The following is a 15,825-nucleotide window of genomic DNA, read 5'->3' as shown; positions in this document are numbered from 1 at the left end:
CATGGTGTAACTCTTAATTATTTCTTATTCTATCTGTCCTTAAATTACCTGAATATTTTAATTTTCTATTTAGTGATGATTTGGTATTTATTTCATTTGAATACCTATCCACCTTTTGGAAAAACAACAAGAACAAACTGAAAATAGTAATGTCTTCACGGGAAACCAACCAGTTGCTGTCTTCCCGAGGCCATGAGAGAATATGGAGTTGAAATGACTCTCCCTGTTTGCAGATCTCTCTTTGTATCCTAGCATCGTACTCTCCTCTCTAATGAGATGTACATCTTTTCAGTTACACTCCCAACAACTTCCACTCCACTCTGCTGGCTCCTTCAGTAGGGTAGAGGCACACTCACTCAAGATCCAATCACTCAGCACCGACAGGGACAGCACCATTAGGCTGCCACTTCACTCAAGCACACAGTTCCATGAGAGGCTTTGGTCCCAGGAAATGTTTACCCGTGGTTGAGTTGTTGTCACATTGGACTATTTTGATAATGACCAAATAATATTAAAGGCTATTATTCTATTGCTAAATTAGGGACCTTGGAAAATCAATATCGTATTTCTTACAGGTTAAATTAATCCTGTTTACTTCACATGGTGAAAAAATAACCTAACTTCATTATTTTAAAATGTATTATTATTTGGCAAAAATAACATTACCTTGCATATTACTGATCTACAATTTGCTTTTATCATTTAATATGTTTCGGACATCGTCATGTCAGTAGGCATTTCATTCTCCTAATATTTTCCTACTATTTTATTGTTCACATATATCTTAATTTATTTATAACAAATTAATTACTGATGGAAGTTCACATTGGTTTTAGTTTTTAATGAAACTCCTCGTAGTTTAGCTAGTGTTTTTATGCATTTGTAGAAATTAATCAAATTCCTAAAACTGGAGTTTCTGCATAAAAAAGTATGCACATTTTAAACTTCGACAGTTTTTACATTATCTCCTTCTAGAAATGTACTCATTTACATACTTGCACACTCACATGCACACATGGTTAGCGTATACATAAAACGAATCTTGACAACACATATCAACACCCACCTGCCCGTTACAAAAACTTCTGTGTGTAAAGTGGGATTGAAGGGGACTTTAAGTTTTATAAACAGAAAAAAGTTTTGCTCACTATTTGCAGATCTCTTCACTCCCTCATTCAACATGTATGCATTCTACAAGCATCTGTTACCATCCACTCAATGCAAAGTGTGGTGCTAGGGGCTTTGGGAAGGTACATGGTAATAGAGAATTCGGTCTTGTTTGGCCAGGGTAAACACTACAAAGCCATTGCCTAGTACACAATCACAGTGCAATATAAAAACAAGTACAGGAATGCCCTACATGTACAGACATTATAAGTGACTGAGGTGAAAATTCTATGAACTCTTTCCTCTGGAGATTGTTCTCTGGTTGAAGTACAAAATGTTTCTATTTCATTTTATTGTTCTTTGTATTATACAGAATATGGCATCTAACATAATTTCAATCTTAGGGGGTAAAACCAAAAAAATCTGAAGAAAGTAAATTTCATGAAGCAAAATTTCTATGCCTAGAAATAGATATTAAATGCATATTTATAAATACATAAATGTAAAATGCCTGGGTGCCTTCTCCGTCTCTGTGGATAGTTAGCATATATTTTCTTAAAGGCCCCACATTTCTTGAATCTAGATCCAAATCATACGGCAAGTGGGTTGGAAACGCCAGGCATGCATGTCAGGGGCTAATGCACCAGGCTACCCTGGCACACTGTCAGGCCAACTGCTGGACTGCTGCTTGGCATAGCTACAAGCCTCCCCTGCTGGCAGCTCATGTTCCAGGCTCCTGGCTGGGCCTTGCCATTTGCCCTGTATCGTTTGGGGCAGGGAGGCAGGCAGGAAGACACAACTGGGGATAGCTGAGCAATGAGGGGCTGCTGTGACCACAGCTGGTGCTGACAGCCTGGCACACAACCCACCCTCCCCCTTCCTCCTCACTGAACACTGCAAACAAAGGTTGCAGGTAGTAACCTCCAATATGTTATAGACAGATTCTAGTATAGTCTGTTTATTCTGTTACTAAGTTGTTTTTGGTTTCCAACTTAAATTTTAATTATCCCTCTGTTATGGGGAAAACAAGATATTTCCATCTCCTGTTTTCCCCAAGGACAATAGTACACATTCTCATAGACACACTTTTAAGACACATCAAAGTGCTTCTAAATGTAGGAAAAGAGAAACAAGTTCAGAATAAAAAGAGCTGTTTAACTATAAACAGCAGTTACCTCTCTTATTATTTTAAAGAGCCATTTCTCAGCAAGGCAAAGGGGTTTTGAAGGTTGTGTTTATGGAAAAACACACACACATATATTCTCTATTCTCTTTTTTCCTTGCTGGGAATATTTACTCAAAGTAAACAAACAATTTTAAAATTCAGAAGATAAATAGAGAAAATCCAATGTGCACAAAATAAACAGATTGTGCTCTTTTGCTCCTTCAAGAGCTGAGTACTTCACCCTAATTTTTCTTCTTCTTCTAACCTCATCTAGATTCCCAGCTGAAGGAGCCAGTAGCCTAATTCTGCTCAGTTCTAATGCAACTTGAGAACAAATTCAGAATATCTCTGTATTGGTCTTGCCTGGGATTGCAGAACCCAAAGTCGTTATTCTACTCCAGAGGTAATACTGTGATCAGCCCTAACACCACTGGCCAGCCCTATTGTCAGCTTCTTGGAGAAGCAACTTTACCTCCTATCAAGTAGTGACCTAAAAAAGTTTAATCCGGTTAACATTTTCAAGGTCAGAGTGGGTACAATGCTATCTATTTTGGCCTAAGAGAACAGGGAAATTGCTTGCTCTAAGTCTTAGATTTCTGTTTGTCCCTGTTCCATCCCCCATCCTCTTGGTCCCTCTAGATGTATTAAAGGCTCATATGGAGCTTGTGGTCTTTTCTACCTAATCTCAAAGCTTTAACTCCTGCCCTCAAAACAGGGGCCCACTCTGCTCAATTTTTACATTGAATGATAAGCAAAGCAAAACTTTCCAGTTTCCAACCTAAGAAGCAAAGAAACTCTAAACTAGGAATTTATTGACATTCCCCCAAACTGACATTATTCAGTGATCAAAATAAAATGCATACATAAAATCCTGGCCAATTTGCATACCTCATTCTTAAACACACACAAAAAGCTAACTATTTTTAACCTATGACTATGACATGCATTTGTTTTTAATAACGTCTCAGTTTTATACAACCATACGTTCAAGGTCTTTATCATTCAAGGTACATGAAGGTTGTGCATTTAATCTTTAGCATGGTTGTAGAAGATATGATTCACAGAGTAGAGAATAGATAAAAATAAGCACGCAGCAGCATGGTGCCGAATCATCAGAACTCAGCCTCTTATCAACAAATAGAAGTCATTCTTCTTTATTTCTTGAGCAAAGCAGTTTCATATAAGATAAATAGCTTTCAGTCAGAATAGCCTAACATGCAATATGCATCTTTTTGACATGTATATTCTAATACTACCTTAGACCGGTAAGATTAAAGGAAGAAAAATCTCAGGGTTGTATGTTGACAACAAACACTGGTCGAATCTACATTTTGTCCATTTTTCATCTCCCAGAATTTGACTCAGTGTGGGTATGTTTGTACATTACTGGATATTATTAAATGATCAACCTCTAGTGACCTTCAAGTACTGTTTTCTGAAGTTTTATAAAGAGAAATAATTCAGGGAATTTTTACTTTTTTAGGTCAAACATGGAAAGTCACATCATGCTTTGGAGATACTGTCTTTTGTTTTCAGAGACCAGGGCGTAGCAGAATGTATTTCTAATAGATTTAGGAGACTGGGTTCTAGGTATGTGACCTTGAGAAGGCTACTTACCTACTTTAGTTTTAGTTTCCCCGTCTTGTATAGGAAGAATTTGGGTCAGACGGTTTTGAAAATTACACCTAGCTCTAATATGGTATCATCCATAAGTTATTCTTTTGTTAACATGGAAAGTAGATGGGTGATGAGGGGGGCCTTCAGTGGCCCATGCCTTTGGCACTGGACTGAGCTTCCCTCTGTGGGTCTCTGCTGAGCGCACTTGTCTGGCTGAAAGCCCTGTTTCCCATGGCTCTCAGGTCCCTTCATTCACAAATCTTGTTTCAATGAGGCCATAGTAGCCTTTCACCTTTCAGGGCGTCATGCTGTCGCAAAGTTTCCGTTCTCACTTAAATATTAACTTCCACTTTCTGAGATGGAAAACTGAACTGAAGCTCTTGGGAAAATTGACCAAGCAGTAGAAAACTTGAATTTTCAAATAGTCACTGTTCTATTCATATTTACCAGTTTGTATGTGTGGAAGAAAGAACTTGGATTTTTAGAGTAGACTGCCTTTGATTAAAACTCCAACTCTGCTACTAACCTAGCTGTTTGGCCTCTTTGAAATTCATCTCTGAAATATGTTCTCATCTATAAAATAGGCAAAATACCTACATGGATGTTATTGTAGTCGAAAGCAATTATTTACAAGTGCTCAAAAAACACTCTTCTTCCTCCCTCTACTTCAGCATCAACTTATTTCGGAGAGCATTGACAATGACACTGAAAATTATCAATTACAAGAAATCTACAGAATCCATTTCTTAGCGTAATATTGCTTAGTGAGGACCCATGTTCTGAAATGATGAGATGTGAAAGAAACTGCCTCATTTCCTTTGACGATATTGCTATACCAGTTTACACTGATCAGTTTTGTTTTGGCTTGTACTTTTGAGTAAATAGGCTACTTTCTTAAGTTTGACCTGTGTCTGCCTCTGTGACCCGATTCCTCTCTCTCCTGCACCTCCTAGCCTCCACAACTTCAAAGAATGCATACAAACTCCCAGGCCAAAGGATGAAATCAATTCTGCGGGTGTCAAATTAGTGATGCATGTGAAAACTCTTTGAACAGGATGAGGATCTATGCAAACTCAAGACAGTAAGTAAGGATTAAGTAAGGTACAGTTTCTAAAAAAGTAAATTAATTCTCACTAGATAAAAGGCCAGTGTATAATACACATGTGCAGTTCAACTATGCCATTTTGTGAGGCATATGAGGGAGGATATAGAAAAGCTCACGAAGGGACAGTCAGGAGACCTGGGTCCTAAATAGAACTTTCCTCTTTACTCTCAGCCTGGGCTGTGTAAGAAAGTATAACATAGCATCACAAACACTGGTCCTAGCTTTCTAATTCACTAAGTGCGTGAGCTTGGACAAGTTGCTTATCTTCTCAATTTCTCATTATAAAAATAGGGATGATACTAGCTCACAGAGCTGTGGAGAGCATTAAAGAAGAAAATAAATGTAAAGATAATGTAAAAATAAATGTAAAGGCTCAAAGTTTTAGTCAGAGAACATGTTCAAAGGATAATTAATGATTATTATTAATATTACTTGTGAAAGATAAGGTTGGATTAGATGATCTAAGTTCTTTTTCTCCTTTAAAATTAGACACCTTCCCCCCTTTTTTCTAACAAAATACTCCTTGCAGAGTTTGGCCCTCCCTGAGCTCAGAGTTTTGGGAGCCTGGCCAGATTTAATAAGAAGAATGCTCAGATTGGGCAGTTGTAAAAACAAAAGCTATCCCATCTTTACAAATCCAGTTAGCATAGCCAATATTCAAGGGAATCTACATGTGTTACTCCATCTTTAGTTTATACTTACAAATACAGAGAACCATCTCAGATAATAAAAGTAAGTGCTGAATATTTTTGCAAGCTATTATAGCATTTTGAAAGAATACTGTAAACACTTACAAGATGTGACTCTATGGTAATGAAACGAATTTTCTTGTGTGGAGCGAAGGCTCATTAGCTCAGAGCGATGCTCTGTGCTGTTCTACAGAAGTTGCATATGACATTTCTCGCTAATGGCTCATGCTGTCACTAAATATTTGTTTCTAACTCCCTCAGTTTTGGGGAATGTGGACATCCACTTGTGTGTAAATTAATAGCTCTGCAGAATTTAAATGAGGTACCCAGAAAAGCCCTTTTGTTTCCTGAATCCAGTAAGGAAAAAAAGGCCCTCTTTCTAATGATATATTTGACCAGAGTTGTTGTTTCCAAATGTATAAGAAAATACTTATTTTATTGGAAAGAATGCTTTACATGATTCTCAGTAAATAAAACTGGGGCTTTGTTTTTAATGATCTTACTGTTTACATTAAACTGTGATTCTCAGCTAGGGAGAAGAGTAGGTGTGCGTACTTACTTTCTTCATCAAGAAGATTTTCAGCAGCTGATAGTAACCTCATCCTATCTTCTGGATTTTTAATGTTTAATTCAATGAGATGACTCTCTTTTATATCCTTTAAATCTTCTAGGGTCTCGTAACCATTGAGCAAAAGTGTTGAGGTGTATTCCTGTGGGGAAGAAAAAATATGCATAATATAAGATAGTCAGATTCAAATATTTTATTTTTAGTTCTCTTTAGATTAAAAAACAAAAAGTGTAGGAATGCATGAAAACCAAAGGTGCCAACAGAACTTTTGCTTAACTTTATTTTATTTGTACTAGTTTTCCACATATGAACTTGGGGGCATTTAAACTGTATGTTGTACAGTTCTCACCTTCTGGAAGGACAAATGTAAAGAAGAAATGACTACCTTAAGCTATACAATGCCAAATCATGGATCAATTAAATAGCTGCATCATTCATCCCATTTGGCAGTTTTTCACTTCTCAAATAGTGAAATTGACAAAGCTAGCATGTTATTAAGTCTGTCAATAAAATGCCTCTAATACAGTATATTATAATAATATTTCTGGATCTATACCTTTTCTTGTTTGCTTGGTTGCAAAATCATCTACCCTTATTAACTTCTTGGAGTAGGTTAAAAAATGAATTTGAAATAGACTCAATTTATATAAAAAAGTATACTTAGCATTTTGTTTGAAAGGCATTATAGAAACCTAAGGAATCTCAGACTTTCTATTTATTTAAAAGCTTTTATTAAGCATGAAAGCACTGTGGTTGGGAAAAGTATTGTTTCCATTTCTTATCATGTATATTTTGTCCATCATTTGCATCAATATAAATTAGTTTAAAATTCATAGGCTTCTGATTTCAAAGTCTGTTATGTTATTTATGTAACTTCTCTCTAACAATAGAAATGCAAAGTAAATTTGAATGCTTTTCAACTTTCTCAGCTATTCCTCCCATTTTACTTGATCATAATTTCAATATCCTTATTTTAGTTACTAAAATTGAGTAAGAGGAGGTATAAAAGTTTTAAGTAATCAGAAAGAACTTATTACTAGCCCTTTATTTATTTTTAAAAAAGGGAAAGAAGGAGTAGCAATTCAACTCTTTTAAAAGTGATGTATCCTAGAAGGAGCACTGTGTTAGAACAAACAAACAAAAAAAAATTCCCATCCTGATGTAACTAACTGTGGATTCTTGAGGAAGGTATTTCATTTCCTTAGACCTTGGTTTTTTCATAGGTCACAGAACAAACAAGTAGCTGAAGCAGGATTCAAACTTGTGCTTCCTCCAAGGAGTACCCCATTTGGGGGACACCAATAGTAATATTGAAAGGCCTATGTAATGTGTCTACAGACAAGAATGCAACTAAATAATTCAGGAAAACCAGTTAAGGAAAGATTAATTGGCTATTGTCTTGATGAATTTTGAAAACTATCAAAGTACTGCTGTGTTAATTTTAGAAATGGATTGCAAAACAGTAAATTGAGTGAGGCTAGGCATATTGTATGTACATGCCCTTTAACAACATAGATATTTCATAAAAAGTTTTCTAATGTAACAAGAAAATAATTGGATTTTAAATACAGACAACACAGTTTTCTTAACACAATCATTATGAGGGCTTAATGATCACTGTTTCCTAACAAATTACTTTAAAAACAATTAATTTAGTTATCTTCTCTTGACTTGCTTTTGATCTCTGCTCTATAGAAAATACAATTTTCTTTTCATTTCTCCTTTCAATTCTCTGAATCTTTACCTTCACTCTTTATATTCTCTTTATCATTCTCATTACATGTTTTCTCCAGGACTTTTATTCTCCCAAGTATATTTCATTTTTCACTGCACTTTCTCAACCTAATCTCTACCACGACTGCTAAGTACCATTAGAGTTTAGTCCAAAGGATGTTGTATCAAGACCTGTCCTCGCATAATAAAAGTAATAAAGGGTATATATAAACTGTTTTTTGGAAAACAGATTTTCCCTTTCTGTAAGTCATGTATTTTTTAACTAAACAAACACTGACCCATTCTCAATTACTCCATCCGTATGCCACCAAAATCAAACAGGCCATAGGTTTGCTAACCTGAAGGTGAATCCTCTCTAAGAACTCCTGCAGAGTCTTAGGTTTTTCCTTTCCACTCCTTCTGTGTGCCTTTATTTTCTTGGGGGCTGCTTCTTCTTCTGAGATGACATCCACATAAATAAATTTGAAGTTTCCCACCTTATTGTTCAACATTCCTGTCCACATCCCCATTGGCGTTTTGCAGATAATGTCTATGATATCTCCTTTCTAAAGACAAAGAAATATACAAATTAGATTTCAGAGAACTCTGGTGTCCATGACAATTGGTAGAAAGAATGGAATCATTGAAAATTAGAATAATGAGGGCATTACACTAAGGAGGTTTAGAGTTAAAAATAAATCTAAGAGGAAATTTCTTTTAAAAGTTTAAGGAAACTATTTACTAGTAATATTGAAAAAAACCCCAACATACTTGAAGAAAGGCTCCTAAATGTATTTGATGATGTGTTTATGTTTTTGGTATCGTATCAACTTATCAACTTATATTTGTAGAGTATCCTATAGTTTACAAAACACTTTTGCATTCATTAAGTCATTTTATGCCCACAACATGCCTCTTAGATATGTATGCGAGGTGTCATTATTACTCTAAATATTACAGAAAAAGAAATGCAAGCATTAAATAATTTCCCAAGAGCTTACAGGAAGTTAGTGACAGAACCAGAACTCAAGCCTAAGTTGCTTGAATTCAAAAATAATGCTCTTTTTATTTACCCTGTCAAAACAATATATATGTAGCAAAACTCAAGCTATCATTCCTGGAGGGGGTCCCAAGTAAGGAAGGGGAAGAAAGACGAGTCTATGACTCTGTCTGTCCTTCTAGTTCATCTGAAAAATTCATCTACAGTGTGAAATAAATCCACCTCAAGTATTGTATCCATCTAAAATAATCAAAATGTTCAGAACTTTGTACATAGCAAATATGTAACAAAAGTATATATGCACTAAGGATAAATTAAGCTAATTATCCTAGATTAATTAATAATTAATTACTAATTACTTATTTAACACTTAGATTGAGCTCCACAGCAAAGTTTGGATTGAAGTATGAATGAAATGCATTGGGATAGACAAGCCAGTTGGTCTTTCTCTTTATTCACATCTAAGAGTAAGACTGCAGGAGTTATTGGCAAGAGTAGAAAACTCCACAGGGTATTTTTTTTGTAAAGAAAGTTGATTTCTATGCAAATATAGTGTCTATATTTGTGTCATAGTTACTCCGTTGAGACTTACAGCTTTCTACCTCAGAGATAACATTATAGATTCTGATATTTTTGTCATTTTAAGGGTCTACCCTCAAACAAAGCATTAAGTCTGCTACTAAATATATTTTTTTTTCCTGCTGCTCTGTGAATGTGTATTCTTCCATCTAAAACATGGATTTTATTTGTAATAGTAGAATTCAATGTGATTAAAAGATCTGCTCTTTCCGATTTATGATAGTTTGCTCTTCAGACACTATGAGCTGTTCACCTAGTTTTTCCTGTCTTTAACTATAGGGAATCAAATCCTAGGCTAGATGGGATCAGCTAAGCAGACCTAGAAAATCCCCAGAAGCTCTAGGGGAAGTTTCAAAGTATGGCAGTCCTATGCTACATCCTTCTTATTATCTTTTAAACTTGTAAAAAATATACATTACAGGGAAGCCCACAGATCACAAGCAAAAATCCAGTTTCATTTCGGATAAGACCCAGGATGGTCAGCAACAGTATTCAACACCGTGTGTCTGTGGAATTCCTTATTGTGTCCTACTCGAGCTCCACAAATGTCCCCTTAGGCAGCACAAACGGTGGTGCAACCTTTGTGTTGTGAAGCCCTCACAGCAAAAGAAAATGAACAAAGAGGATAAGAATAAAAAAAGGGAATTCAGGAGGGAATATCACTGAGAGAAAGTTGTCAGGTTACTCATGGCATTTGCAAGTATTGACTTAAGTATTGAAGTTGCCTGGCCAAGTCAGGTTCCCAAGACGTTTGCTCTGCTGGGCTCTTGCCTGATAGTTCCATTTTCTCTCCCTCTCCTTGGCTTCAGGTAGAACTGGGCACCTCCAGCAACTTGTGAGGATTTTGGTTTTCAGAAAAATGTAGACAATTCCTTCTTCCCGAATAAGCTCTGATTCTACATTATCTACATAATGCAACTTTTGCAAATAGCCTCAAAACACTGATCCCCCTACCCTACCTCTCATGTTTTGTTTGAACTCCTGCCATAGTACACCAGTCCCCAGTTCTCCTATTGGGAGGAACGTGCTCACCCCCTAGTTCCCCATACTTGCACTTCCTGAAAAAGATCATACACCCAGCCCTAGACAAACCATACAGAATGCAGATATGATGTGCACAAACCTTGATTTTGAGGGAGTCAGTGTCATAAGGGCTCGGTGTGAAACTGGTATGTACACGGGCACGGCCACAGAATGGTCCAGAGTAGGGGCCATCATCATCGAGTCGAAAGCTGTCCCGGTTACTTGTACCATCTGAACAGCTTGTTATTCCACCTGATAAAGGCAAAGCAGAGGTTAACAGTTCTCACTGAAGGTTCATAACATTCTGAACCATCACCTGGACATAACTAAGCAGGAATAATGCTGAAGCATTGGATGCCAGCCTCCTGAGGCGGTCCTAAGTGACCGATCCCTGTTTCTGCCTCCCAGTCATTTTCCACCGCTGACATCTGTCCTCTGAGCCATTTCTGATCTTTCTCCAGTCAACCTGATCATTCTTTCCTCTACCACCAAACCAAACACTCTTACTTCAGTCTCTATCATCTGATTCAGTAGCACAGTGCTTTGAGCATTGGATACTTGCTAAAGAGGCAGACAGTAGAGACTTAATTCCCTGTACAAACCAGATAATTAATTTTGTACGTGTAAACAAAGGCAGAAACCTATAGCGACAGTTTGATCTTTGTGTGCTATTGATCAGGAATGATCAAAGCATAAGACCACAAGCTTCCCTACAACTTATCACAATGTAGCAAAAATAGTGTCTCAGACTTCCTACTGTGTACCAAAAGCCATTCTGAGGCAACATCTCTGTGTATAAAAAGTAGCATTTTTGCTTGTTGTGTGAGCGTCAGGGAAAGAGGAAGTGTGTTCCAATGTCTGTACTCCTAAACTGTTCAAAATTTTTCTAAACTGGGCTTTTTAAACTGCTCCAAATCCTTGCTCTCTGGTCCTCTTCCTTTCTGATTTTGAACCTCAAGGGGGAAAAAAAAGAGATTCCATTTTTCCTGCCTGCCTGGGGGCAAGAATATCTCCCAGTAGAAGTAACTCTGAGTCTCCCTACTGCTCTCACTTGTCACCTCATTTTTTCCTTCACTGTGGCCTTTCAGTGCTTGCTCTGCTTCATGAGGGAACAGCCCCAGTATCTCTGCCATTCTTTCAAATAAGTATAGAAATAAGAGAAAGAGCCTTAGCGATTCTCCATTTTTTTTTTTTTTAAATATGGACTGGTGTAAAAGAAAGGTGAGTTGCGTCTAGTCACAGAAATTAAGTTGTTTATGATAACAGCTAAGTAGACCCCCATCTCCTCACACCCTCCCTTCCATGACCACTCCAGTCCCTGGCTTTTCATTGTAAAATTATAAAATTTTATAATTATAATTGTAGAATTATAAAATTCTACCCATATTTGGCATTACAATTTTGAATTTTAAAACTTCCAGCAGAAATGAATACTAATAAAATCTGAATTTCACACATGCAAAAATATATCCCTCAAATGCTTCTGTATTAGCTTTTTCTTCACAAAATAACTGTTCTACAGCCAGTAGGAAAGTAGGAATAAAATTCAGGATATTTGCAGCAGCTGGTCTTTGTGATCCATCTTCAAATAACAGAAGCAGTTGATTTTAAATGAAATGGAAAATAAACTTTGCAAAAAACATTTAAAAGCCCTGAAAAGATTAGAGGGATAAGTAACAGTGTGCATATAAAAAAAATTATAAGGCACCCTGTAGTATCAGTAGTTTCATTCAAATATTGTAGCAGGACATGTGACTGAAGCCTGAGTGACTTCTTTGGTAGAAACGATGTTTTTAGAAAATTCTTATTGAACACATGCTGATTCCTTTTTGTCACTAATTGGTGATAGTCCTACTATTTAGTATTTACATACTACTTCACTCTTTACCGGCTAATGCTGAATGGAAACCTAAAAAGTAAATGTTAGAACTGATGCAGATGTCCTGCTCTTTTCAGAATACTTCAGGATAAAAAGGAAAGGAAAGGAAGGAAAACATGACAGAGGGCAGGACAGGGAAGGAATAAAGAAAAAATGAAAGAAAACAAAAGAAAGAAAGAAAGAGAAAGAAAGAAAGGAAGGAGGGGAAGGAGGTAGGGAGAGAGGGAAGGAAGAAAGAAAGGAAGAGAAAAGGAAAGGAAGAAGTACATGAAGGGGGGGAGAAAGGGAAGGAAAAAGAGAAAACAAGATTTTAGTTTCCTGAATACTTCAAGTCATTTAAAAAATTTGGACTCAAAATAATGCTAGTTCTCCCCAGCACACTTTATTGTAGGGATTCTGATTTAATTGTGCAATATAATCTTTTGGAGGCATATCCCCAAGAGCCTTGCTGACCACAGTGCTAAAAGTTTCAAAATAATCCATAATTCTAATATATTATGTATTATTTTAGACAATAGCATTGCTATAGATTCAACACATCCTACATTTTCACTATTTCTCTTATCAAGTAGTTGGAACATTGGTGAAATTTTGACAAACAAGCCAAAGAGAAATAAATCTGTTGTTTTTAATTAACTTAACCCAGATCTCCCATCTAGACTCTTGTCACTCATTTTATAGCCTTACTTGATGAGCTCCGCCCACTGTAGAGACTGTCCATGGAGTCACTGGCTTTGAGGGAGCTCTTCTCTGTATGGGTTCCAATCGTGGGATCACTGTTCCGATAAAGTAAGGCATCCTCTCCATCTTCCCCATCCTTCAGAAAATCATATCAGAGGTTAAATGCAAAGAACTGATTTCCTTGGAGACTTTCACTGTGTGCATTGATTTAACAAAGAAGACATATTTTAGCAATAAAATACTTAGGAATACATCAGCATAAAATATGAGTGTCATGAATCTTTAGCTCAATTTCAAGCATAACATTTTATGGTATAGTGGGAAAAATTCTTTAGATGAAACAGCCCACATTTTGGAATTTAACTGAAATTATAAAGTTTATTTTTGTGGTTAGGATGAATATCGTATCAAGACTATTTAATCAGAAATGCTAGATTTATTAACATCTGTGCTTTATCTGTTAAAGCACTTTTATTTCTTCATGGTCTCCTTATCATCTATTTACCACCATTACTAATCCTTTGAGATCTGATATTACAAGTTTAAACTCTGCATAGTTGCTTCGTGTCAGTTATTTGCACCCTACCAGACCACTAGATATGAATAAAACATACACACTTTGCAATTCTAAAGCAAAGCTTATCTAAGAAGCTTTACAAATCTCATATGGTGCTTGCCACCTAGTCAAGTGAAAAGCACATCTTACATAAAATTAGGAAAGACAGACAATTTCAAAAGAAATTACATCTGCTTGAAAACATCTCAAATGTTTTCCATGTTTATATAGTTTCAACAAAGCCTATGAATTTCTTAATATTTATCAAAATATAATTCAATATTCCTCATTTTTGAGCATTTCTAAACATTGGTAAAAATTCAGACTATACATACGATATATGCTCAGTTTGATTCTCTGCTTTTATCCATTCTTTTATTCATTTGTTCAGTTATTCGACACAAGTTTGTAGAACACCTTCTAAGTACCTGGCATTGTTTTGGGAACTGGCGATATCATGGGAAACAATATACAGGGTCCTATCTTAAATGAGGTACATTTTAGTTTGTCAGGGTGTGTGTGCGCGCGCGTGTGTGTGTGTGTTTGTAGTGTTTGGGGAGGTTGTGTAAACAAAGTGAGCAAGACAATTTCAGAGAATAATAAGTGCTATGAAGGAAATAAAACTGGGTGATGTGAGAGGATTAGCTACTCGGGTTAGGGTTGAAGGAAGGTTGACTGATTTAGAGGGAATAGCCTCCAAAGACCTCCTCCATAAGGTAATAGAGTCTGAATTCTTGACCTGAATGATAAGAAGATGTGACTTATATGAAGATTTGGAGACAGTTTTCCAAGCAAAAGAAATAGCAAGAACAAAATAACTAAACTCAGAATTAGCTTGGGTTATGCAGAGGAAAACAACAAGGCCAGGGTAGCTGGAGCTGAGTGAGAGCAAGGAGAGCATTAGGATGTGAGCTCAGAGAAGTAGACTGGAGTCAGCTCAGGAAGGGCTTTATAGAGCACTTTCAGTAACCATGGAAATGTGCACTCAGATCTCTTGCTGCGGGACCCTTCTTTACTGACAGCCCCAACTACTAGCCTTCTGTATCGATCACTGTGTTTGCAAGGAAGCCATGTTCCAATGACTTAAGCAGTGGGACTACCATTTGAGTCCATTCTGGTGGGATGTGGGCTTCTCTAATGGAAACTTTTGGTTCAAGGACTTCCCATCAATCTGGCCAAAGTTTTCTTAGAACAGTGTTGAAGCCTGAGACTTGAATGATCTTCCTCTTTCTTCCTCTCCCTTTACAGGTGTCAGACTTGCACTGTAGTCTGAAGGATTTCCTTGCTCATTTTTCCTTTCTCTTCTTTATCCTTCACAGGCATTTTCTCCAGTAAGTCTTTGGTGTGTCTATTCCCTTCTTGGGGGTCTACTTCTCAGAGGACTGGAATGAACACATCATAGTAAGGGAATGCATTTTGGTACTGTAAAATTTTAACCAAGGGAGTGATGTGTTCTGAATCTGACTTTTCAAAGATCTTTCTGGCTTTCATGTGGAGAATCGCTTTTATGGAAGAAAGAGTGGAAGAAAGGAAACCAATTAGGTAATCTAGGCAAGAGAGTTTGTTTATTTAGTCTAAAGCAGGAATAATTTACATGGAGAAGTTAAGGGTTTTAGATAGTACTTTGGAGTTAGTACCAAGAGGATATGCTGATGAATTGTGTGAAAAGTGAGAAAAAGAAGGAATTTTGAGTGATTTGTAGGCTTTCTTCTCTCTCTGTCTCTGTCTCTCTCTCCCCCCTCTCCTTTCTTTCCAGCATCTACAGTTATGCACAGTGTTGTCTATTTCTACTTGGAAGACTGGACAAGAAACAAACTTTCTGGTAGAGCTTAGAGAATCAATAATTCCATTTTAGATATATTAGGTTCCAGTTATCTATTATGCATCTAAGTGATAATATCCAAATAAGCAGTTGGTTGTATAAGTATAACAGATAAGTAAAGAGATCATATGGGACTTCCCTGGTGGTGCAGTGGTTAGGAATCTGCCTGGCAGTGCAGGGGACACAGGTTCGAGCCCTGGTCTGGGAAGATCCCACATGCCACGGAGCAACTAAGCCTATGCTCACAACTACTGAAGCCCACGGGCCTAGAGCCTATGCTCCACAACAAGAGAAGCCACCACAATGAGAAGCCTGCACACC

The 15,825-nt window shown here is 36.9% G+C and overlaps 1 protein-coding gene and 1 long non-coding RNA gene across 7 annotated transcripts in view; one reads left to right on the top strand and one right to left on the bottom strand.

Moving 5' to 3' along the window:
• SAMSN1 (SAM domain, SH3 domain and nuclear localization signals 1) overlaps positions 1-15,825 on the bottom strand; it is a 132,032-nt gene that overhangs the window by 5,391 nt on the left and 110,816 nt on the right. For all 4 annotated transcript variants that reach the window (XM_060297897.2, XM_060297898.2, XM_060297899.2 and 1 more), the window contains 4 exons: positions 13,133-13,262; positions 10,667-10,818; positions 8,324-8,530; positions 6,243-6,393 (listed from right to left, as the gene is read on the bottom strand). In XM_060297897.2, coding sequence (XP_060153880.1) covers positions 6,243-6,393; positions 8,324-8,530; positions 10,667-10,818; positions 13,133-13,262 — 640 coding nt within the window. The remainder of the gene's footprint in view (positions 1-6,242; positions 6,394-8,323; positions 8,531-10,666; positions 10,819-13,132; positions 13,263-15,825) is intronic.
• Positions 1-15,825, top strand: part of LOC115864251 (uncharacterized) — a 188,235-nt gene that overhangs the window by 100,209 nt on the left and 72,201 nt on the right. For 2 of the 3 annotated variants that reach the window (XR_011377412.1, XR_011377414.1), the window contains exons 4-5: positions 4,843-4,970; positions 15,002-15,719. The exons of the other annotated variant lie outside the window; for it this stretch is intronic. This is a non-coding gene — a long non-coding RNA (uncharacterized lncRNA). Of the gene's footprint in view, positions 1-4,842; positions 4,971-15,001; positions 15,720-15,825 lie in introns of those variants that run through there. 3 annotated transcript variants of the gene reach the window in all.

The sequence above is a fragment of the Globicephala melas genome, chromosome 4, assembly GCF_963455315.2.
Source record: "Globicephala melas chromosome 4, mGloMel1.2, whole genome shotgun sequence".
Taxonomy (NCBI): Eukaryota; Metazoa; Chordata; class Mammalia; order Artiodactyla; family Delphinidae; genus Globicephala; species Globicephala melas.
This window is presented reverse-complemented; position numbering and strand designations above follow the sequence as displayed.